The sequence below is a fragment of the Heliangelus exortis genome, chromosome 1, assembly GCF_036169615.1.
Source record: "Heliangelus exortis chromosome 1, bHelExo1.hap1, whole genome shotgun sequence".
NCBI lineage: Eukaryota > Metazoa > Chordata > Aves > Apodiformes > Trochilidae > Heliangelus > Heliangelus exortis.
In genome coordinates, this window is record NC_092422.1 from 6,289,482 (window position 1) to 6,313,427 (window position 23,946).

Here is a 23,946-nt window from a genome sequence, read left to right on the forward strand (position 1 = left end):
CTAGACAGCTAGGGAAGGGAATTGAACTTGAATCTTAGCAGAGCAGGCACCTACTTATTGAGGTCTGGGGTTTTTTGTGGGGTTTTTTGTTTGCTTGTTTCAACTGCTGCATTAAGCAGTGACACCAACATTTTTTCCACTGTACACGATTTTCAAAAGTGTAATAAAACTGACAGTTTTTCAGCTTTGAATATTATATATCTTGTGGAGAAACTAAACTGCTCCTGTAGAAGAAAAGGAAATCTTGTCAATAGCTTTCAAAATCTTTAGCTTAAGCTTTTTATTAAAATTGGTTTGTACTGCCTTTGGTGAAAGGGCAATTGATTGTAAGCAACTCTTCAGTAGAGTTATCTTAAGCATAGACACTCTCTCATATTCCATCATTAGTGATTAATCACAAGTGCTCCCTCATGTAAGTAGAATGTCAGTCTCTAGCATGTTATCTTTTCAGTTTGAAAGCTAATCCATATGCTAAATGGATTGTATTTTACTGAATTCCTCTACCTGGGTGTAATTCCAGCTAATTAAAAAATGGGGTTTTTTTCCTTTTATATTTAAAAAAAATTGGCTTTGCTATGTTTCTTTGGCTTCAGTTATAAATTTACCAATTAGGGAGACCTGATCTGATGCATACTTGGCTTATACTTTGGATCCACCAATATGTATTTAAATCCTAGTAATGATTTTTGGCTTTCATCCTGTTAAGAAAAGATGAAATGTTAAGTCAAATGAGAGCTTCCTGACAACTTCATAGAGTTTGTTGGGTAACCTCACTTCTGGAATATTGAACTTCTGGTAGTCTGCATTTAGAAGAATTTAGACTCTTTAACTATTCTGTAAGCATAGGGTATTAAGAATTTTCATGAATGTTTTAATTTGTACATGTGTGATTATACAGGTGTCACTTTTATCATAATATTTTCCTTGTTTGTCATTTTTTTAAACTTTGACAGTATTTCGTGGTAGGGCAGAGACAGGCAACATATGTATCTGCCCAAAGGTAATGATACAAAGAAATGAGCTGTTTGCTTAATTTAATAGGGTGGTACTTTATCATTAAAAGAAAATCTAAAAAGTATTCATACGTAGGACTTTCTCTTTGGCATAGCTGTGTACACATGTATTTGTGGAAGATCACAGAATAAACTGGAGTCTCCTATTGGACCTGGAGCTAAGTATGTGCATATTCTGAACATATAAGCTCAGGCTATTAACATGTGGTTTACTTTATTAATCCTCTGTAGCGTCTTTTGTTTGCTGATTTTATGTTGGCTTTGGAGAAACCAAATATTTGTGTAATGTGGTGAAGGTATACATGCCTGTGTTTAATTATGCTTTGTACTTCTAGCGTTTGCTAGTTTCTGAAGTTAAAATATGCATTAAGGCAAATTTTGCCCCCTTTGTTGTTCAGATGGGCATTTCCATATTGAATCTTGAAATAAGTTGCAGTGCTGCCTTTGTGACACAAGTTTGTGGCTGTGGGTGGAAGTCAAACTTGGGCCTGACTCCTGTAAGCAGCTGGGGTGACACAGTTTTTGTTTTTTTTTTAACATCAGTACCTCTATCAGGAAGGAAAATAAAACATCACATCAGGGCAAAGCCACTCACACTGAATGGCTTCTCTGCAGAAGCTGGATCTCGTAAACAGGAGCAGTAGTAAACTTATCTGCTTGTCTTGAGCTCTTTTTGAGCAGTGTTTTTTTTTTTTAAGGTCTTTGTATTGTAAGAATCATCCCTCTTTATTTCTAAAAAACTTGATTTTCTGGTAGGACCTGTGACTTAGTTTCTGTTCTAGTTGTAGTTAATCTGAATATTATATAAAGGCTGCTTCCCAGGCTTCAGTGCCTGTTTTCTAATAGTTTTCCAGTCAGCTTCATGGAAGTGGAATATCCACGTGTGAATGAAGAGCTCTTGTTGTGAAGATTTTTTAGTCCTGTTTTAGATGAAATTTAGCTAATGTGGAAGAACTGCATAATGCTATATTTTCACTTAATTTTTTCATCAACACTGAAGTAATGGACTCCTTCACTGCATCTGTCAGTTGGGAGATGCTGTTCCACAGATCACTTGTTCTCTTGTAGTTTCTCACCTCATGAAGTTGTGCGGTCTTGAGCAATTTCTGTCTACTACTTAACAGTAGTGTTTAAATAACTTATTTTGCAGTAGTTTGTCCTGGGCAAGCTCAGCTACTCAATATTGCACCACAGCTGTTCTACATTTTTAGTCACCTTAGCACACACCAATTCGGATTCAGTAGGACACAGGAAATGGGCAGGTGACTACTGGAAAAAGCAATTCAGCGTTCTCAGACTTCTTGGTGTTTGGCCAGAATTTACATGAGGGACTAAAAGAATTTCATTTGTGTCTGAGTGAATATATAAGTAAAGAACTAAGTGGGATGTAATTTACCTTACTCTTCCTTTATGGTTTTGTGGCGGGGGGTTTTTCTTCATTTTTTTTTTTTCTTTTTCCTTTTTTTGGTGTTTGATTTTGTTTTGTTTAGTTACTGAAAGATGTAATTTGTTTAACTCTCGGCACTGTCTGTGCCTACTAATGTTGAATGATCAATATTTCCTTTATCTGCTTATTAGATGGTTACCATGTTTCAAATTGATAAAAAATAATCTGTCAGCATGTTGAAGCATATAACCAATAACTTGCTCACCCTAGATAGCATCTTTGGTTTAACAGATGAAAAAGCAGTAGTTACCAAGATTGGAATCTGTCACAGTTGCTTGACCTATTTTGGAGTAGCTAGAGGTGTGGGGCATACTTTCTGGCTTGGAACGTCTGATTCTTTTGAATATTTTTGGGTTGAGACTTAAAAGTAAAATTGCTGTTCACAATGAGAGTATAGCTAACACATTGAAAATAATCATATGCTGTACATACACAAAGTATGTAATTGTGACTTATGATCAGCTTACTAATCAAGATGTTGAAAAACTAAATTATACAGTCTGATTTAATTATGTCTACTTTCAAGCCAAATTTTTATAATAGTAATTTATCTGTTTGCTTATAGGCTCTAGTGCCTGACCACTTTCATTGTGAAGATTTTAGATTTCTTCATCTGATAGGAATTTCCTTTGTTGCCACTTCTCATCCTTTTTGTTGAACCTCCAAGAAACAGCTGACTGTGAAGATGGAGTTTGTATTCCTCCTCCCTGCCCTCAGCCTTCTATTCTGCAGGTGGAATAAACCCAACTCCTTTTACATGCTTCTTGTGCATCATGTAGTCTAAGCCCTGGTGATCCTGATGTCCTTTCTCTGGGCTGTCTCCAGCTGCCCCTGTGCCTATGACTGTGTGTTCATTACTTTCTGAGCTTCTGTCCTAAGATTTTCCCAGCCAGTTGCAAGCCTAACTTAAAATTCCAGTTGCTAACTGCTGCCTTCTTTGAATACATGATTGATTGAACTTTGATATTTTTATGTTGAGTGGCTTATGATAGGGAAGTTGTAGCAGCTTTTAGACCTGGGAAGGTGGTTTGTGCTTCCCAGAGAGTTTCTTTTTTTCAGCTGTAATGTGTTGTAGGCATTAATGCAGAAGGTCGATAGAGAGTGACTTTCCTTTCTGCAGCATTGTCCAGCATAAGTATTCAATGCTTCTCCTTCTTCTCTATGACAGGATCAGATATAATCCTGGAAGTCATCACACTTCCACTGAGGATTTTCCTTTTTTGCTTGATATTTGTTTGTTTGTTGTTTGTTTGTTTGTTACTTTTTTTTGGTTACTTTCTAAAGTTAAAGCTCTTTCCCTTTGGTTATATACCTACCTATGGTGTTGCTCACACTATACTCAGTAACTTGAAGTCTCAAGATGTGTTGCTTCAGGCACTTTGGTTTCAAAATACATAGCTAGTATTTTCAGAGTTGGGTGTGAGACGAGTAGTGTAGGATGTGACAGTAATTATATATTTGTTCCTCTCCTTTAATGAAGGGTGTCTGTAGGAGTAGGATAAATAAGCAAGAAGACTGTGACAGTCTTCGTGAAGAGGCAGTGTAGCAGTGTGGGATGCAGGATGCTGTCTTCTGCTTTGTCTGTACTATGCTTCTTGTGCTATGGTTAGCACAAAAATTGCTGATGTAATTTGGATTTAACTGTACAAATATTTCTTTACCTAATTAATATTGCTCATGTGAACACTTCCAAAGAAGCTTTTACAGAGATGTTACTTTCATGAAATGTATATTATGTAGGCACTTTGGGGAATAGAACTTAGCAAATCACTGAGCATCTGTGTTGTTCAACCCGCATTTAGTACGGAAAGAAGCTTTGTTTTGCTAAATTTAGTTTGGAGTAACTGGTACTACAATAACTTTTTTCCTTGTTTGCATTTTGAAGTTCCATTCATGGCTGGACTTGCCTGTGTATTTCTCTTCTTGCCTATGCCCTCTCCTAGTCAGCTACTAGTTCTCCTTACTAGTGTGCCTCCCCTCTCTCCCCCACCCCCATGTTCATTCATATGCTCTTCACATAAACACTCATCAGTTCTGTGAGGGATGATTTTCTGCTGGGTTACAGAGCCTGTTTTCTTTTACACACTGTAACAGATACCAAAACATGATTTGAAAGTCTAATGGCATTTTAAAAAATATTTCTTCTGGCACAAATTATCATCTAGAATGAATATAATGTTTTTAGTAATTTTAGATAGTGGATTTTCAAGTGGCACCTCATTCTTGGTTACTGTTAAGTAGTTGGCAAATATTGCATTTAAGAATAGAAGCTTTCACTTTTTAATACACATTTGCAGCTCTTATGCTAAAATGTATGCTTTGACAACCTATGTTATAGGATATCTATATATCCTATACAATATACCTTTGTATTTATATGTGTATACCTTTATGAATACCCTTGTATTTAATGTGTGTTCCTGCCAGGTAGCCTTGCACAGAGCTGCTTGTGTTGTTAACGAGATGGGAAGACCTGAAGATCAAGAAGCTTCAGGGCTTGGTTTTAATGATTGAGTTCAGAGCACGTCTCTTGCTGAGTAATATCCTAGCATTGTCTTAACATCCCCAAATCATCATCCAATAATAGATAACCGTGACTTTAAAATGAGGTCATGAATGCCTGTAGTCATCACAGTTTTACTTGTAGATAAAGCAGTGGCTAATCTTTCCATCTCATTACATTCCATATGAGGAAATCATTTCCTGCTTGCTTCCTTTAATACTTGTAAATAGCAGCTTTTTCAGTTCTGGCCACAGTAGCTGAGTTTGTGTTAGGCATGCTTACCTACTTCTGGAGCTGAAGGAAGTTCCTGTCTTTGTGATGAATGATTGTTCATAGCAAGATACAAAACCATCTTTCTAGGCTGGATGTTTCCCTTTCTTTTGAACTGATGCTTCCATTTAGTCTTTGTAGCCCTTTTGAAGTGGTAAAAGTAGTAGAATATCATCATTACTATGTTACATTAAGCTTCATATTAAATGCTAGCAAGCTGTGTTACATCACATCTGGATGTTAAGATTGTTGCTTCTGTTTTGCTTGTCACTGTAGCATCATGGTCTTCTGTCATTGCTTCCTTCATCAGTATTTGGAAATAAGTTATTGGATTATTACACATTATTATGATGCTTGTATTATAAGTATGGCTCCTTGTGGTTATGCAGTTGTGACAGTAGCAAATCTCAAAGATGGACAGGGTGACTTTTTAAGCAACTATTTGAAGAGTCACTAGATCTTGTCTACAGGAAGTCTAGGTTGAATGAAAATTGGATAGTTTTTAGCCTGACAGCCTTGGGGTTTGCCATGATCCATCCATCTTTTCCATTGACAACCCACTTTGTTGTAACTAAGTTCATCTGTCAGCTTCTGGTGTTGTATCTAGAGCCTTATTTTTTTCACTTAACATTTCCTCTGCCCTTTTGAAGGTGTTGATTGTATTGTATCAAGACTAAGCAGTATATGAATCTTTTATTATTGACGTTGAATAAATGTCTAGAAGGGCTTACTGGTCTAAAAATCATGGAATGCCAGGTTGGAAGGGATGTCAAGGATTGTCTGGCACAACCTTTCTAGATGGGAACACGGTTTAGATGAGATGGCCCAGCACTTGTCAAGCTGAGTCTTAGAAGTGTCCTGTTGGGAATCCACTACTTCCCTGGGGAGGTTATTCCAAAGCCCAACTCTTCTCATAGTGAAAAATTTTCTTCTGATGTCCAGTCAGGATCTCCTCAGGAGTAACTTGCATCCATTACCCATCATCTTTTCCATGTGACTTGTTTTAAAAGGGAGTCACCATCATCTCTGTAGTCACCCTTCAAGTACTGGAACACGAAAATCAGATCTCCCTTAAGCCTTCTTTTCTCTCAAGGCTGAATGAACCCACCAGTCTCAGCCTTTCTTTGTATAGTAGGCTTCTCAGTCCTTTGGTCATCTCAGAAATCTGAGGTTTACAATTAATTCTAGCCATAATCTCCCAGTAAACCTTGATTAAATGGTAGCATGTAAAAATTATTTTGCAATTAAATGCTTTAGATGTTTGAAAGTTGGGAGTAGTTAGTCAGAGAACAGTGTAAGTCATTGTGGCACTTCTATTCTAGGACCTTCTAAGGCAACTGCAAAAGCAATTGAGGACAAGGAATCTTGACAGTGAGCTGAGTGGAATTGATATTATGAGGTGCTCATGGACCAGTGTCATGGTGCTTTTCAAGTAATTGTTTATTTTACTGGAAAGCCCCTCACTTTTCATAGGAAGTAATAAAATATGTACTGATTTTTGCTTATGTTATGGATCTGCTTTCATAGAACTCAGTTATAACCAAAATTTCTTATTACAGATTTAATCCAGTGCACAAATGAGATGAATGTGAACATCCCACAATTGGCAGACAGTTTGTTTGAAAGAACGACCAACAGTAGCTGGGTAGTGGTCTTCAAATCTCTCATCACAACCCATCATCTAATGGTGTATGGAAATGAGGTAATACAAAAAATGTCTGAGAACACTTTTAGCACTTCATTCCTATAAATGTCAGCTAAATGCTTCCACTGATTTTTGTAAGAATGTTGTTTTTTACCCTTTTGTGTCTAACTCTGCATTAATATAGATCTCATCATACTTTTATCTACTTGGTTTGTTTCTACTTTAAAGTTTATAATTCTAGAATCAAAAGTATGTCCTGAGTGCTGGAGGTACCTTCTTCTGCTATGTTAATCTTATAATAAAAAAACCCAACTATATAAACCCAAGAGGAATTATCTTGAATGGTATTCTGAAAGTTGGAAATGGAAATATTTTTTGGTTCATACTCTAGCTAATCCAGGTGGTCTTTTCTCCCATATAACTTACTTCTGAATGGATTTCCACCATCACTAACCTTGTGCTGTGAAGGCAAATGTGTGCCTGTAAGCTGTTTAGCTAAATAACACCAAATACTTAGAAAAATGAACAAACAAAACCCCAATTTAAACAAAAGGAATAACCTTATTTTTTCCCACTGCTTTCCAAGATACCAAGCCAAGCATAACAGCAGCTTGGATGTTCTGCATTTAAAAAAATCCAACCTATACTTTTAAGGCTTTTTTGGAAGGTTTCTGTAAAAATCCTTTTTACTGTGAGCAGTCATCATGATGTAAGCTACATGGATTCTAGAATTTAGATAGCTTCAGAAAACTGCAAGGGTTTTGTAGAGAAGACCAAAACTTGGCATTTCAGTGTTGTATTCGGAGTTCTCAGAGGTTGTGTAACTGCGTCCTCTCACTAACTGGCTGTTGTGAGGGGTTTTTAGCTTGGGGAGGGGTTGTTGCTTGTTTCTTTTGTTTGCTTGTTTTAAATATACATATATGTATATACTGGTTTTTCTTGAAGGTTAACTTTAGACAACTTCTGGTCTTGGTGAAAATCAATGCTTTGAAGCTAAGTAAGCCACAAGAGGGCAAACTTCTCATGTTGACTTTAGCATTATCACTCAGATAATTGACACTTTAAATAATAGTCTATACAGTTTTGCTGTTCTTGCTCTTTGAGTTTTATAAGTTTTAAACTGATACCAATACACTTATATTAATTAAAGGTATTTCATGGGGCCGCTGTATGAAATACTATTTTAAGAATAAAACTGACAAACCAATTTTACTTGCAAAATGTGTTGCAGAAGTAATGGGTAAAGAATGAGCAAACAAAACAAAAAAACCAACCCAAACAAAACAAATCAAATCAAATCTCCAATTGGAAAGTGTTTGGTCCTCTAGCTTTTGTTTAATTCATTTAGAGGTAAGTACTGAATGCCTTTACCCTTTTCCAGTCTTCTTTTCTATGTATGTATGTATGTAACCTATGTATTTTGTGCTAATGAAAATAATTGAGTAGTGTATGTTACGTTAATCGGAACTTTTTTTTTCCTTTGTCACACAGTGTGTGTGATTGGTTTGGTTTTTTGGAAGCTCTCTATACTGTGGTTCATAAGACAAAATTGGTTTTCCTACCAAATTAAGATGGGTTGCCAGGGGTCTCAAGTGTGTCATTACAAGATGAAAATACTATCATTCATTTTTGTGAAAAGTAATTTGGAATTATGTATAACTAATGAGATGTACTGTGATACTTTTAGTGTTTTATATGATTCTTGTGTTAATTAATCCTTGATTTATAAACAAACTAAACCCTATACCATTTTCATATTTAAGCCAAGTACTATGACAGTTGTATGCTGAGTAAAGATGGCCTTTGCTAGTTGTTAAAATGAAGTCAACTGCTATAAAATTGAAGTCAGTGAAACAATTGTGAGCATGTAAATGGAGAACATATTAATACAAATAAATTCTTAATTAATAAAATAGTCTTCTAGTCAGAGGCCTTCATGCAATAGCTATATGACTTACATTCAGATTTTTACATTAAAAATAATAACCATCTTAATTTGGAAGTCTAGTTGAGTTTTCTAATAGTTTCCAGATTTGAGATCAGTCTTAAGCATAAAAGCTGAATTTCATTAGCTGGATAAAAAGAGTTTCTAGTACTGTTACCTCAGTTCCAAATCTTTGGTAATATAGTAAAGGCATTCAAATTTTTCCTTTCATCTAGCGTTTTATCCAGTATCTGGCGTCCAGAAACACATTGTTTAATTTGAGCAATTTCCTAGACAAAAGTGGATTGCAAGGTAAGGAGTGTTTTTCATTAAAAGTTAGTGCTTTTAATTTTCTTAGCTGAAGAGGTCTGACTCAGTATTCCTTAGTGTTTCGGAAAAGATTCCTCAATTTTAAGAGACATTTTGATTAGTAAGTTAAAAAAAAAAAAAATGCACCATATGTACATCAGATAGATGTCATTGAGTGTATCAGTGAGATAAGAACTGTGTCAAAAGAAATTTATTAACTGTTCAGTAGAATTTTTGAGGAACATTCTGTTCATCTTTGAGGCTAATTCTATGAGTAAGTAAATTTCTTTCTGCTTCACATTTTTCAGCTAAGATACCCTTCCAAACTGTTACACTGCAGCTCAGTGCAGTTCTGATCCTGCGTATAGCCATGTAACTGGGTTTTGTTTTATTGCTCATTTCTCCTGAGGTAGTGTCTTATTTTCAGCATTATTACTTATGTAGCTACTTCTAATTTTTGCCACAAGTATACTAAAACAAGCACACACAGCAGCTGCCTGGGCACAGAAACCTCTTTGATGTTAACCAAGGATCTATTAAGTTATCTCATCTTACTGAGTCTTAACTCTCATAGTCTCAGTATAGATTATGAACAAATTTTTTTTGTGTGTATTCTTAGACTGACAATTACCAAAATACTGCAAATCACCACTGTCTTAACATAGGGATGTCTTAATGCTTCCTTTAGTGCCTTTGTTGTATTTTTTTCTATTTAGTTGGAAATGAGAGAATGTGTTGTGAGAGAATGAGTTGATATGAACATCTTTGTGAATACAGCATGTAATTTTTTTGGTAGTAATTTCTATCGTAAAACAAGAGAACTTGCAGAACTTAGTTTGCTTTTGGAAATAATTTCCTTGGGAAGGGAAGTGTAAAGTTCTACATAGTTAACATAGTTCAGATCTTCTAGATATTTGTAACATTGTCTGTTTGATTTATTTGGTGAATGTAATGACGTACTCAGTTATTCACAACAGAGATTAGCTGTACAAGAGCAGGCAAAAATACATTGAACTGTTGTGTTAATACCGTGGTTTTAATTTAGAGAGAGGTTCTTGTTCTTTAACAGACTAGGTAAATAATAAGCTTCTGAAACTTCTCTTTTAGGCTATGACATGTCAACATTTATCAGACGGTATAGTAGATATCTGAATGAAAAGGCAGTTTCCTATAGACAAGTGGCTTTTGACTTCACAAAAGTAAAAAGAGGGTAAGGACTGTATTTTTGTTTTGCTTATCTTGAGGTTTAATCTTATGGCCTGTAATTGAAGTGGAAAATACCAGTGTTGGCTCTGGCTTGGTATGGACAGTAATGTCTGCTTTTCTCAATTGATTGTCTTCCATGACACGCAAAGGCTCAACTGCCCCACTATGTATACTGCAAAAAATATCTTACTTCAGTTGTAATTTTGCTTTTTAAACATCGACAGTATAGTATAAAGAAATGAAAAATGGTATGCATTGTAGTGTAGTGTATACATATGAATTTTTTTATATATATGCATATATATTTTTATATATCTGCATACATATATATATGCTTATATCTATATGCGTATATATATTATATATATATATGTATATATATAAAATAGAAGTTTGGACAAATCTTCCATGACACATCACAGAGTTACTTTGGCTTACATCCTGTACAGGGGACTATGCAATTTACTTAAAATTCTAACTCTAGAATGTTAAATTACAGGTGTTTTGTGAAACACCATGCAGTACTTCCTGCAATTTCTGTATTTTTGCCCTGTGTGAAATTTACTAAATTTGTAAATGTAGTGGAGCTCATTTTAATAGAACATTGTAGATGTTAATTCTGAACTTGCCCACAGGAATTAAAATTTTCCTTAAAATGGGGTCTTTTAAGAGAAATTGATTATTTGAGACTAGCTACCTGTTTACATTTAAAATAACACAGTACAGAGCACAAGTGGTTGGGTAAATTGGATGTTACAGTGAATTTTGGAATGTAGAGATCTCCTTTATTGGGAAGGCTGGAGGGAATGTTCTGGTCATGGTTGAAAGTCTTTCCTTTGTTGTCCATTATCTCCATATGCCGTGCTTTTTAGAGTTTAAAAACATAATTTTAGTTTTGTATTTCAGCATGCTTTATCACCCATCCACCGGAAAATAAAGCTTGATGATTAAAAGTTAATTCTTAATTAACTCAAAAAATTTCAAAACTGTTAAATGGGTTAAGTGTAGTAACAGGTTGCCTAATGGTATCTTCCATTTATGTTAAAAACCCATTTGAAACTGGCATGAGAACATTGTTCAGACCCCGTCTGCTTCCTTGCTAATACTGTGCAGTCCATTTTGTTTTGAAATGTGATGGTAAAGTAAAAGGGGAACACTTGGGCTCCTAACACTGCTTCTGCCTTTGGAAATGGTTGAAGTCCCAACATGAAACACTTAGCCTTTTACACATGTAAGATGTGGTGTGGTTAGGCCAGTGCAGATACCCTTGAGCATTTAACAGTTGTTCTATAACCAAGTGTTTTAGGCCTAATGAGGTGACTTATTTAGCCTGCAGTATGTGCCTGGAGGTCCTGGGAGCCATCAGGAGTTACTGCTCCAGTGGCTGCAATCTACCTCCTGTTTTCTTAGGGGGATCTGCTCCCATGCAGTGCCATGTTAGAGTTATTGCAGTTGCTGTTGGCTCTTTAGGAGGGAGTAGACAGCAGGAGTAGAAAGCTGGAAGCAGCATTCTCTTCATTGCCTTTCAGCCTGGACAACAGCCACAGCTTTTTCTGAGCTGATGCACTAAGAGGTTTGCACATGTAGGAAATGTTTGTTTGCTGTGTGCATGCTGAGGAAACTGCAAGGCTGTCTGATTTATCTTACAGAAAGCATTAGTTTCTTGTCACTGAGGAATTGCTTTCACCATGGTTGGTTTTCATGGATGTTTTTGCTCTTAGTCTGTTCAGTCTGGACAGCTAATACACAACAGAATAGTGGTTGTCATCCATTAAAAGAAATAACCTATAGTCTCTAATCTTTCTGAAAAAGCTTACAAACCATATTGCTGCATTTGTTTATTCTTTCTACTGTTTTTAGTTGAAGAGAAAATAATCCAGATAATAATGTAAAATAATAATCAGGTGCATTATTTCTAAGCATTAGTAGTATAGTTTCCTCTGAAAAAAATTTCATACTGGATTAATATTTTTGTCAAATAAAAGCTGTTCCTTTTGCACATTGCAGTTATTACAGTTTTATTGGCTAGAATGCATTCCTAAAAATCAAAATGTCTGCTTTGAATGGCCATGTGATAATTATTTTCTACATTATTTTTCTAACAATTGCCTTCAAAATTCAAGTGAAAACTTTTTTGTCTGCTTGTTTTGCACAACAGGGCTGATGGAGTGATGAGAACAATGAGCACAGAAAAACTCCTAAAAACTGTACCCATCATACAAAATCAAATGGATGCACTTCTTGACTTCAATGTAAGTTTAGCAGCCTGTACATACTTAACATGCTGTTGACTTTAGAACAAGTTGCCCAGCAGACTTTTGGATACTCTCTCCCTGGAAGTGTTCAAGGCCAGGTTGGATGGGGCTATGAGCAACCTGATGTAGTGGGAGGTGTCCCTGCCCATGGCAGGGGTTTGATATTAGATGATCTTTAAGGTCCCTTCCAACCTAAACCATTCTCTGATCTGATACAATACAAATTAGGGTTGTTTATTGCATATATTGTGTAATAATTGTTTGTTCTTTTACAAGATAATTATTTTTGCCCTCTATCTTTTAGATATGTTAGTAAACATTAGTTTAACAGAAATGTCTGCCAAAGTGATTTATTTGTGTGCTGAGTGATCCTGTGTTAATTTGCTATGCTGCTACTTTCCTTAATAGTAAGTGAGGCGATTGGAAAGCATGCCTTGGGATAGGATACTGGAGTTCAACCAGAAGTTTTCCAATAAGAGATCAATTCAGTTAAATTAACTTTTATTTCTGGTCTTCCTAGGTCAATAGCAATGAACTCACAAATGGTGTAATTAATGCTGCCTTCATGCTCCTCTTCAAAGATGCCATTAGGCTGTTTGCGGCATATAACGAAGGGATTATTAATCTCTTGGGTAAATATAACCCCTTTCTGCAATGTTAAACTTTGGGAAGGGAGCTCAGTACACAATTGCAAAGAGTTACTCTTTTTTTGAGAGGTTGAAGTAGTCTTTGTTGAGTATAAAAATATTACCGTTACTTCCAAGTCAGATTTTTTTTCCCAAGGTTTTCCTGTACAATTACATTTTCCATTGCATTGTGTACAGGATGGGTAAATGTCTGAAAGCAAAGCCAATACAAGATGTTCTTCACATAATGTTTTTTCTTGAATTGCTTTGTTTTGGTTGGGTTTTTTGTCTCACTGAACTGCATGGCAAACTTGAGTCCTGATAGTGATGCTTTTTTCTTTAAGAAACAAGACCAGTCTGACCAGTCATTTTATGGTCAGTTACAGATTTGCAGTCACAGCATCTGTGATTGCTTGGCTGTCAAAAAGTTAATGTTGGTTGGTTTTATTGATTGGTTGGCTTATGTTTCTAGAGCATATATTACATTTGAAGCAAAATTGCAAATTCAGGCTTCAGGCCCTTTCACTTGAAAACACTGGAGATGCAGGGGAGCCTAAAGTGGGAGAATAATTAAGTTGAAAGTAATCTGTTGATTTGCTTGGTTTGGTTGTATTCTGGCTAACTGATTGCTGTTATTACCCAGAACTTTCTATATGGAAGGGAAAAGCCAGAATTACCCAGTGAAGGACAGTGGTGCTTCCAGCCTGAAGCCTCCATATACTATTTTTCCTCAGTAAAAAGAAACAGCTTGCAGCTGCTTTCACTCTGTTTTTATTGAAGCTTAATATAGAAACAGGCTTTGAGAGCACTATTTCAAGGAGGGTGGAACCCTCTGGCTTTCAGCACTGGTGTTTTGTAATCTGTTGCACCTCACTGCAGACCACACCGTAACAAGAGGAATCAGTTCAGTAGATAGTATCAAAATCTTGCCTGATGTGTGGCCACTGGAACAGAGTAGATGTTTGACTGGCAGATTGTGAAGCTGCCTTTTATTTTTTTTCCCCTCGAGAAGATGAATTTACATTTCTTTGGGTTACCTGTTCTCAAACCTGATTGTCCTCTTCAGGATGCTTATGCTTTAGTGAGATACAGTATCTGCAGGGTAAGGTGTAATTGCATGCATGTGAACATTGGCTCATGTTCCAGGGAGCTTTTGCCATTTGGTACAAGTCAGGCTTTCTGACTTCTCTAGTTAACATAAAAATACATCTTCAGGCATTTTCTCTTTATTTTATATGCTTTTACATTGCATATCCTTTGCAGAATGCCTGATTTCTTAATGTAACTGTTCTTACCGTTTATAGAAAAATACTTTGACATGAAAAAGAACCAGTGCAAAGAAGGCCTTGATATATATAAGAAGTTCCTCACTAGAATGACACGGATTTCGGAGTTCCTTAAAGTTGCAGAGGTAAACTCTACTCAACCAAACTTTGCCCTTTGTTTGAAATGGCTTATAAATTGCTTATTTTCTTACAAAGCAAATACCACTTCCTTACGTCCCAATTTCAGTTCCATCAGGGGTCATCTTGTCAGTGTCTACCTTGGTGATCAGTTCATTTGAGGACTGTGCTGAAAAACCTGACTAGAAAATGCTGACTGGTTTATCTTTTATTTAAGGAGGGTGTATAAATATGCATTAAAATTCCCTTGGTTACATGATATTTGTGAGCTTTCTTTGAATAAAAGCCTTGCTGTAAACAAATGAAGTAACCTCACAGTGATCTGCTGCTTTCTGTGGTTCTAGCTGTATTCTAGTTTGTAACCCACAATTCTGCCATAAGCTTTAGAAGAAGTAACAGCTTCACAAATAAGAAACTGAAACAAGTAGATGAATGTGTGATTTTTATCCTTTTAAAGGATGTCTTAGCTATAGGTGTGTTTGCAGACAAAACATCATTTATCTTGCAAAATGTTTTGTTTGTTTGTGTTTTGTTGTTTGGTTTTGGTTTGATTTTTTCTTTTTTTTTTTAATGTACCTATTTAGTCTGTTGCATTCTTTGTTTTGGAGCATGGCTGAATTGTTGTCCTAGTATTACAGAATTCCTCAGTCAAGATGTGTTCTCTGCTTGTTTTGCTTTCCTTCATTATTCATGTCTGTCTTAACCAAAAATTAAGATGTAAAGCTTGTCTGTCCTACAGAATATCTCTTGTCAGAAAGACTGCCTTCAACTATCTTCAGTTGATAACTCAATCAACTGAAGCAGAGAGTATTAATCTTTCTATTGTAACAATTCATATTCTGGTGCAGAACATCTTCAGCTTGGTCTGCATTTTAGAAAACAGCTTCTTTACAAAACTTTGACAAAACCTTTGTTTTAGCAAATATGTTCTCTGTATCAGTGGTTTTGCAAATTTGCTACATGAATTGTGGGATAGGCAAAATTCTTTAGCCTTAGTTCTGAAGCATTTGATTGTTTTCCTGATTTATTTCTAAGGTTGTATCTGTTAAGATATCTCTAACATGCCTACCTCAGATGTCTATGCATTAAACAGAAGAATTATTGTTACCAAACATTACAGAGTTCAGAGTGTGGAGATTTAAGATGCATGTGGACAGATTTGTGCTTTTTACATGATTCCATCTTAATGTTGTTTGTTTTTTGAGCATCTCTGCCTTTAACAAAAGCAAACAAGTTCTAAGCTCATTTGTTTTGTTACAGCAAGTTGGAATTGACAGAGGAGACATACCAGATCTCTCACAGGTAGATAAACCTATTATACATTTGCCAGTACATGTCTGTTTTGGGGTTGCATAATCAGGAAAACTTGGCAGTGTGGCATTCACTTGTGCTTTCTTGCATATGTTGTCACCAAGTTAATTCCAAGTTTGTGATTAAATCCAACCTCTGTCGGAGCCTGGCCTTTATATGCAGTGATCCTATTGTAAAATATTATGGATCATTTGTGTCATGCTCTAATTGAGTTTTAAGACAACCTGATTTCTATCATGCTGGAAGATGCAATTTATATCCCTAAGTTGACACAGTAAAACTTTTACATGGTATTATGAAGCTGTGGTTTTTAGCAAGCTTGCTTTTGGCTGTATGCCCATTCAAATAATTGTGAAGGCTTGCAGAGCATGTACATAGGAATAACTTTAGGTACAATTTCCTTCTTAGTGTCTCTTGAAATACTGACTCCTTCCAATTGTCTGCCTACTGTTCCCTAGCTGTTAATTTTAACATCTCTTGACATATTTCAGTACCTACTGGTGAGTCATAATGACAGAGTAATGTAGTGAAGAGAGTGCATCACTTGATACTTTAAGTAGTTAAGGATGTGCAGGACACCAAGATGTGGTATAAGTATTCTGAGCTGTGGTACCAGTTGCCCTACAGCTGGATTCCCTGAATGTCTTTTAACTGCTGATTTGCTTCACCTTAGATTCTTCAACTCTGTTCCCTGATGTCTCTCTTTTCAGGCACCGAGTAGCCTTCTTGATGCTTTGGAACAGCATTTAGCTTCTCTAGAAGGGAAGAAAATCAAAGATTCCACAGCTGCAATCAGGTGCTTACAGCCTTGTCCTTTTAAACAGTTGTTAAATCGTATGTTAAATCCATTACTTAGGGTTTCATTATAAACAAAAATTTGTGTAGGCTGTGTTGAAGACAAGACTGTATTTGATTAGCAGTGATAGAATATTACATAATATTTTTTTTGCTGAGTATTTAAGATAGGTTCTTCCAGGTCACCAGAATTGGAATCTAAAGAGCTGCCAGCACTTGCTGTGAAGTCCTCTAAGTAGTAGTTACTTTGTAACATCTAATCTTGACCTTTGTAAGAGGAACTACTTTTTGTGTATTTGCTACTTGCAGAAGTTCCTTATTTGTTAATATATGAAACATTTACTTGTTATTGTTCTTAGACTCTTATGTTTCAGCTGTAATCCCTTTTTGTCAAAAGCAAGATATTGCCAGAAGTTCTTAAAATAAGAATGGATTTTTAAAGCAATTAGCAGCTAAAGCCATACTGCCTATGGTGAAGCAGTCACTGATTTTAAGTGCTTGCTGAAACACAAAGTGCAATCTAGAGGAGTCTTCTAGGCAACTAACTTCATTGTTTAAATTTTAAAAAGTTTAATATTGCAAAATTCTCTATTGCATGTTCAAAAAATAAGGCCAGTAATTTTTATGTTCTTTTTTTTCTGGCAGGGACAGTATCAGGGCTTAGCACCATTTTGTTAGCTACTTTTCAGGATATTTGCTTTCTTTTGTAAGTTTGCTTTTTAAAAAAATTGTTTGTTTTTTAAAAATTAAATACTTGTTTTAAATTCTTTTGCACTCTCATGACACTCTCACGTGATAAAATTTCAAACTTTTCCTCTGGGGTGTACTGTTGCATTGGTATTATCTCAACTAAACCTGTTAAATTAGCAACGATTCTAATTGGAGCCCATATTATTGGATCTTCCCATCTATCTACAAATTGTCATCTTAGGCAAACAGCAGAAGAGCCAAAGGCTTCAAACAAATGCTGTGATGCAGTTTGGATGGGAAACATTTAAGGGGAAAAGTCCAAAATCCAGCGTGTAAGAGCAGATAGCATAATTTCTAGGTGTTTTCATTTTGCAGTTCATACCATGTATCTTGGCTGAATTTGCCACTTTGCATTTTACAGTGTAACATAAAACAAATGTTTATGAAAGAGTTTAGAAGGAGACTGGGTGGATACCAGCAAAGTGTTCTTTAGATGTTCCTATCACGTGCCAGCTATTAACAGCCAGCTTTTCTCCTGTCCAATTACTTTAGGGCTACCACCCTTTCCAATGCAGTTTCTTCTCTTGCAAGCACTGGCCTGTCCCTCACAAAAGTTGATGAAAGGGAAAAACAGGCTGCACTAGAGGAGGAACAGGCTCGCTTAAAAGCTTTAAAGGTAAGCATGCAGAATTTTTAATTTAAAACACTTCTCCAATGTTCTTGTTGATAGCTTCTTAGGATTTTTAAAGCAAAGGGAAAAAAACAGAGTTATTAAAGCTGAACATCTGCTGTTGGCGAAGTGCTGGAAGTAGAATCTTGGAATATATCATAGAACTTGTAGAGTGTTTACTAAAATAGTTTCTGAAGGATTTATGGCATGACTGACTGTTGCAGTTATAAGTAGCAGGCACTAGTGTGTGGAATAAATAAAAAATTCTTTAAGCTTTGCTTTACTTACCTCCAAAGTCATATATACAAATGTTATTTCTGGATTTCTTATGCCAGCTCACTTTCCCAACAGGAGCAACGTCTAAAAGAACTTGCAAAGAAACCTCATACCTCTTTAACAACTGCAGCTTCTCCTGTGTCGACTGCAGCAGGAAGCATAATGACTACACCAGCCATTGATATTTTTTCCACCCCAAGCTCTTCAAACAGGTATGCTTAATGGTGTTGCTTCACTGTGCATTTCCTCTAATTTTCTGCTGCAGAGTATACATTGCAAAAGGTTGGTGGGGTGTAGAGTTATATTAGTGATGTGATAAGAAATTATATTTTGAGTGAAGTTATTAGAAAGATAATCTATTGCCATAAATAATGTTAAAAGTGTTTTTACCTCATCTGTTGGCAGAATAGTTTCAGATAAGAACCAGGTGCTGGTAGCTCTTGTAGCTGTTCTTTGTATGTCAGCTAGAACATTGGAAATGTAAAAAACATGTGCTTTGTAGCCAGAGAACCATACTTGTTAATTTAGGAAAAATAAAATAAGTCCACTTGGGAGGTCATAAAGGAAATACTGAATCAGTGTTTCATTTCTAACTGTTTAAAAGTAGAGTGTACTAAATGTTCTTTGTAGGTTTTCAGAGAGCAGAAAACTGGGTTTGAAAGAAGAGAGGCAGGTTTTGCATTCTTGGGTTGTATCTGGTACATCTCTGTCTGCAAGGACTTGCAAAGATTTTGCAGGGAGTACTCACTGCACACTAATCCTGATCTTTGACTAACAGGAACTGTTGGTATGAGTAAGTGCCTGGTCCTCATGCTCTCAAATATGTTTTAATCAAGCAGTAGCAAAAGGTACAGTGTTTGTATCAATATAGAAGGAAATAGCTCTCTGAAGGTATATTTTTACTCAGGGTGTGATCATGAATCTAAAGGATTGCTTAGTTGTTCTGTTAAGACTCATGTAAGAATCTACTTGTCTCCTTTAGCTTTTTGCTGTTCTTTAAAAGTAGCCAGCACTTTGACAGCCTTCTTTCCCCATTAGAAAGTTGTTGAAGGAAATTACCTGACACTGAGTATGTGGAAAATAGCTGAATCACATCTAAGGGGTTAGAGAATGTCAGTGTTAGTAATTGAAAGACTACCTTGAAAATAGATTTTCTTTTAAATTGCTTTTTAGAGGCTAAAATATTTGAAAGAGGTGTATGCTTTGAACTAGTATCTTTCAATATCTGGTCTTGCTTCTGAAGACATCTGAAACACAGAAATATCTGATACCATTTCATGAAACAGCCTGAAATACTACATAATGAAGATGAGAGCATTTTCTTATAAAAAACCAAATGGTAATTTATCTACATGTTTAAATTCAGTCACTGGCAGTATGACATCTGCAAGCAAAGAAGAGATTTTACAGCAGGAGCTGCCATCAAGGGGATGTGTTGGGTCAGAAGTTCAGTACCTTTCTATTACACCCAATGTGTGTGATTAATCTCTATCCTTAACTTGAGCAAGCTTTCCCTTGGAAAATATCTTGGTTCTGCTGTTCACATTATAGGGCCATGCCAGACCATGCTGCTTATTAACAGGAGCAGCAGTGTCAAAACGTGATTTCAGTCACAGTTAAAACAGAAGTAAAAACTAAACATACAAGTGATTGAGTCAACAAGAGAATATGCAGAGATCTAGAATGTGGCTACTAGCCTTTAGACTCTGTGTGCCAGTCTCATTTCAAAAGCTGTGTGGGTGCCACAGTGCCTTAGCTCCTGTCCATAGTAATGCATTTTATGTGCTAAAAACGTTCTGGGTTAACACCCAGTAGTCCATTTTTTTCAGGACTAATTTAAAGTGTGAAATGAACTGTGCAAGGGGATGAACTTTATTGTTCCTGTGTGACTCCAGAAATGATTGCAGTGGTTGTATTTAAGACTTTACTCATGTTTCCATCTGATGTTCTTGCATCACATTTTGGGTTTGTTTACTCTAAAATGTACCTTTAAATGAATTTTCACACAACTGATGTATCACAAAGTGTTTCAAGGCTTATTTTTTGCTTTTCCCAAAGTTCTTGATTAGCTAGTTTGTCATATGTGGTAGTGGAAAGATGAGTTGTGGAATTCAGATCTAACATTTAGGTGGTGCAGACCATTGGAGATTGTTCTGTCAGTTTGTTTGTGCCATACTTTAGGGCTTCCACAAGATTACTTTAAAAGTTGTTGAAGATTGCTGGCCACAATATGCTCTCACTTGGTGTTGAACTATCTGCCTTAGATATCTTTGACAACTCATTTGACATAATGTAGAGCTTAGCTTGCTAAATTAACACTTTTCTCCAGAACTGAAAATGAAGTTCAGCTGACCTTCTGATTTTGGCTTAGTTCTACACATTTTGTAACCAGTTTGTAACAAAGCTTTCCTTACTGTTGACAGTCACCAGCATTCGCCTTGTGTTGAAAACTGATGTAGTTCAAACAGTTGTATTAATTTGTCTTTGTAGCACTTCAAAGCTGCCAAATGATCTGCTTGATTTGCAGCCAACTTTTCATCCGTCTGTACATCCTATATCTGCTCCACAAGTAGGAAGTACCTGGGGAGGTAAGAATTCTGAATTGGATTAAGGCTCTAAGTACTATGGCCATGTTTCTCTAAATGTTTCCCCTAGTCTTTGGGCTGTTTCTTCCTTAAAAACAGAAATCTTGCAAAGATAAGCTACAAGGGGATGAAAGGAGTGGGAAAAGTCAAAGCTGGGTGTGGATTAAAGTAATGCAGCAGCAAATGGTGATTACAAAGGATTTTAAGAGAGTTCTTGGTAGAAAAACTACTTTAATTGTTGTTCATCCTCATAACTGGTGTCTTCAAGAGTCATGTATGAAGCTGCAGAAACTTAGCTGTGGGAAGTCAGTTCAGTGCCAGTGTCTGCCAGATGGCCCATGTTGCCTAAATAGGAACTTGAATGCAGAAATTTTTAAATGCATATTTTAAATTTTGTCTAGTGTTAAATCAAATTTGCAGGTGATAATAGAGCAGGATGGGCCTGAAAGGAGGCAGCTGTGACAACTGTGCACAGAAAGCAAGGAAATTCAGTTAGCTGTTGAAAACAAAGTAAGGCCACTCTATACAGATTTTCTGCTGCATTTCATTTAACTACAAAGGCAAATTGCAAAAAAATGTGGCTGGATATCTAAATGAAGAGGCAAAACTTAGAAGGAATTCTTCCCTCCAGAATTAACTTTAGAAAACCTAAATTATTGTTCTGTCCAGTTACTAGGTTGGACTGAATGAGATGTTGCATTAGCTTACAGATACAGGCAAGTCCTTAAACCAGGGAGGCAACAAGGAGCATTCCAGAAAATTTACTTCAGGACTGGTTTGAATGTTAGACCATTTAGTCATATGCTTGTAGCCATTTTTTCTCTTTGCTGCTTAGCAGTGTTCCAGAATACTTCTGATAGGAGTAATATAGTTCCTGCATGGAAGTGGATATGCTGGTGGAGGATTAAATATCTCTTATAAAGATGTTTATTTTTTACTTTTCTACATAAATTACACTTAATAGAATAGTAAACTCCTGACCTGTGTGGTTATTTCCTGATTTCTTTATTTATTAAATCAGATGCTTGCAAAAATGCTTTCTTTCATGATTTGAAAAGTTGGGAGTTGCTGTTCAGGAAGTTTTGTAGGCACCAGGATAACCCTGATCTGAAATTTTACTTTACTGTTTCTTTTTATGAGCTATAGATTTTTCTAAACATCTTTCTAGTTATCTAGCAGATCTCCCTAATAACCAGTGTATATATTCTACTTTCCTATTTACTTTTTGCTATGTACTTTGCATTTTGTGTATTTTCTCACATTTGTTTGTAACGAAGTAATGCCCACTTTTGAGTGCTGGAGGCAATGCTAATAGTGGTAGCTTCAAAAAATAAAGTAAAATACTTGTCCTTTAGTTTTGCTGAGTAAAGCATCTTTTGAGAGGTTAAGTGAGGAACATATGGAATTATGGGAACAAATGTCAATGATTAATAGGTTTAGAGTTTAGAAATGGAGAAAAATGTTTTGGCTCATGTTGTTTGCTTTCTGGAAAACATCTTCTATTTCAGCTCATCTTATTTGTTTCATGGGTGAGAGATAAAAGGAGAAATTATCTTCCTCTTGAAAGTCAAATCACAATTTCTTTATTAATCTGAAAATTGAGCCTGACAGTCTGTGTGTGTTCAGTGTTGTGCTACTCCTGATGAGAGTCTTCTGTAATAGTCATTGATATATCTGCTTACTGTTAACACATTTCTAAATACTACTGAGATTTAATTAACTGTGAAGGTTTCAGATAGCTAAAATCTTAGACTAAAGTTCTGGGTTCACCTTTTTTGTGTGTGTGTGTTACTGTTCATCAAAAGAAAAAACAATCTCTTCAGCTTTACAGACATGATCACTCACTTCACATAGGTGAGGTAGGTAAGAAGTGCTTTCCACATTTTACAGATGGGGAAATCTGAGCAATTAACTGACTTGTCTGAAGTCATACGGCAAGTCAGTGGCAGAGCCAAGAATGGAACCTGAGCTATTTCCAGTCCTGTGCTCTAACCCCACTGCACAGCATCCCTCCCTTAGGTAATTTTCTGACATTGTATTTGGTGTATATGGTGACTTAAAGAAGAATATCAAACCAGCTACAAGTTACAGTGGACTAAAACCAGCTACTGTTAAATATCTTATTCAGAAGCTCCTAGGTCTGTAGTATAGAGGCATTATATGTGAGGTGCTGCCTTTTGTCTTATGCTTCAAAAAATGTTAAAGCTAACAAGGTTTAAAAGTCCCAAAGAAATGGGTTTTCAGTTTATCTTTTTCAGACTGTAAGAGATACCACTATAAAACCTTTTTTCTCTCAGGTAAAATACTTCTAGCTGGATAACTTAAAGGTAGAAGTTTGCAAAATTCAAATTAGTCTTTTAAATGCACCTGGATCATTCATGCCTAATGATAGCCTGAAGGTGCAGAGTGATTCAGTTGACACAAACAGATGCCATGTGTATTCAAGGATAAAATTGGGCTTTAGAAACATTGAGGTGGTGCTGTCAGAGACAGCAATTTTTCAAATCCAAGTATGTAAGGATATAAATTACCCAAACCCAATTAATTTTCAGTTACCTTTGTCACTAGCATGGGCAAGTTTTGGGACTTGGACAAGATTGAACACATTGACAAGAATTAGGCAGACAAATGAATAGTCAGAGAACAGATTACATTTCTGAGAAAATCTTTACAATCTGAGGTTTCATTGCATTGCATAGACTTAGTACTCAAAACCCATGAAACTCCATTATATGACTTTGGGATTTGGGAACAAAAAGTATTATGCAGTAATTTTCCTGTTGATTGTTATGTGTAAAGTAATTCCAATGGAGAGTAGTTTCAGAAAAAATGTTTTAAAACTTTTTATCCTTTGTAGTTTCTTTCATACTGTTTTATCTGAGCTGTTTATTGGGATTGTCTGCAGAGCAATCTAGCTGTGTCTGGTATATTTGCCAGCTATCAATTTGTACCTAAACTTCAGATGCAAAACAAATGTATCAGTGTGGAAATAATCGGTGTGACCTATCTGTTTGGATT

General features: G+C 36.0%; 1 protein-coding gene across 12 annotated transcripts in view; it reads left to right on the top strand.

The window, feature by feature from the left end:
* The window catches only part of PICALM (phosphatidylinositol binding clathrin assembly protein), a 67,820-nt gene that overhangs the window by 21,314 nt on the left and 22,560 nt on the right, over positions 1 to 23,946 (top strand). For all 12 annotated transcript variants that reach the window (XM_071731053.1, XM_071730348.1, XM_071730258.1 and 9 more), the window contains exons 2-12: positions 6,793 to 6,935; positions 9,039 to 9,114; positions 10,219 to 10,321; positions 12,476 to 12,569; positions 13,093 to 13,204; positions 14,503 to 14,609; positions 15,862 to 15,903; positions 16,623 to 16,708; positions 17,950 to 18,073; positions 18,419 to 18,555; positions 20,834 to 20,931. In XM_071731053.1, coding sequence (XP_071587154.1) covers positions 6,793 to 6,935; positions 9,039 to 9,114; positions 10,219 to 10,321; positions 12,476 to 12,569; positions 13,093 to 13,204; positions 14,503 to 14,609; positions 15,862 to 15,903; positions 16,623 to 16,708; positions 17,950 to 18,073; positions 18,419 to 18,555; positions 20,834 to 20,931 — 1,122 coding nt within the window. The remainder of the gene's footprint in view (positions 1 to 6,792; positions 6,936 to 9,038; positions 9,115 to 10,218; positions 10,322 to 12,475; positions 12,570 to 13,092; positions 13,205 to 14,502; positions 14,610 to 15,861; positions 15,904 to 16,622; positions 16,709 to 17,949; positions 18,074 to 18,418; positions 18,556 to 20,833; positions 20,932 to 23,946) is intronic.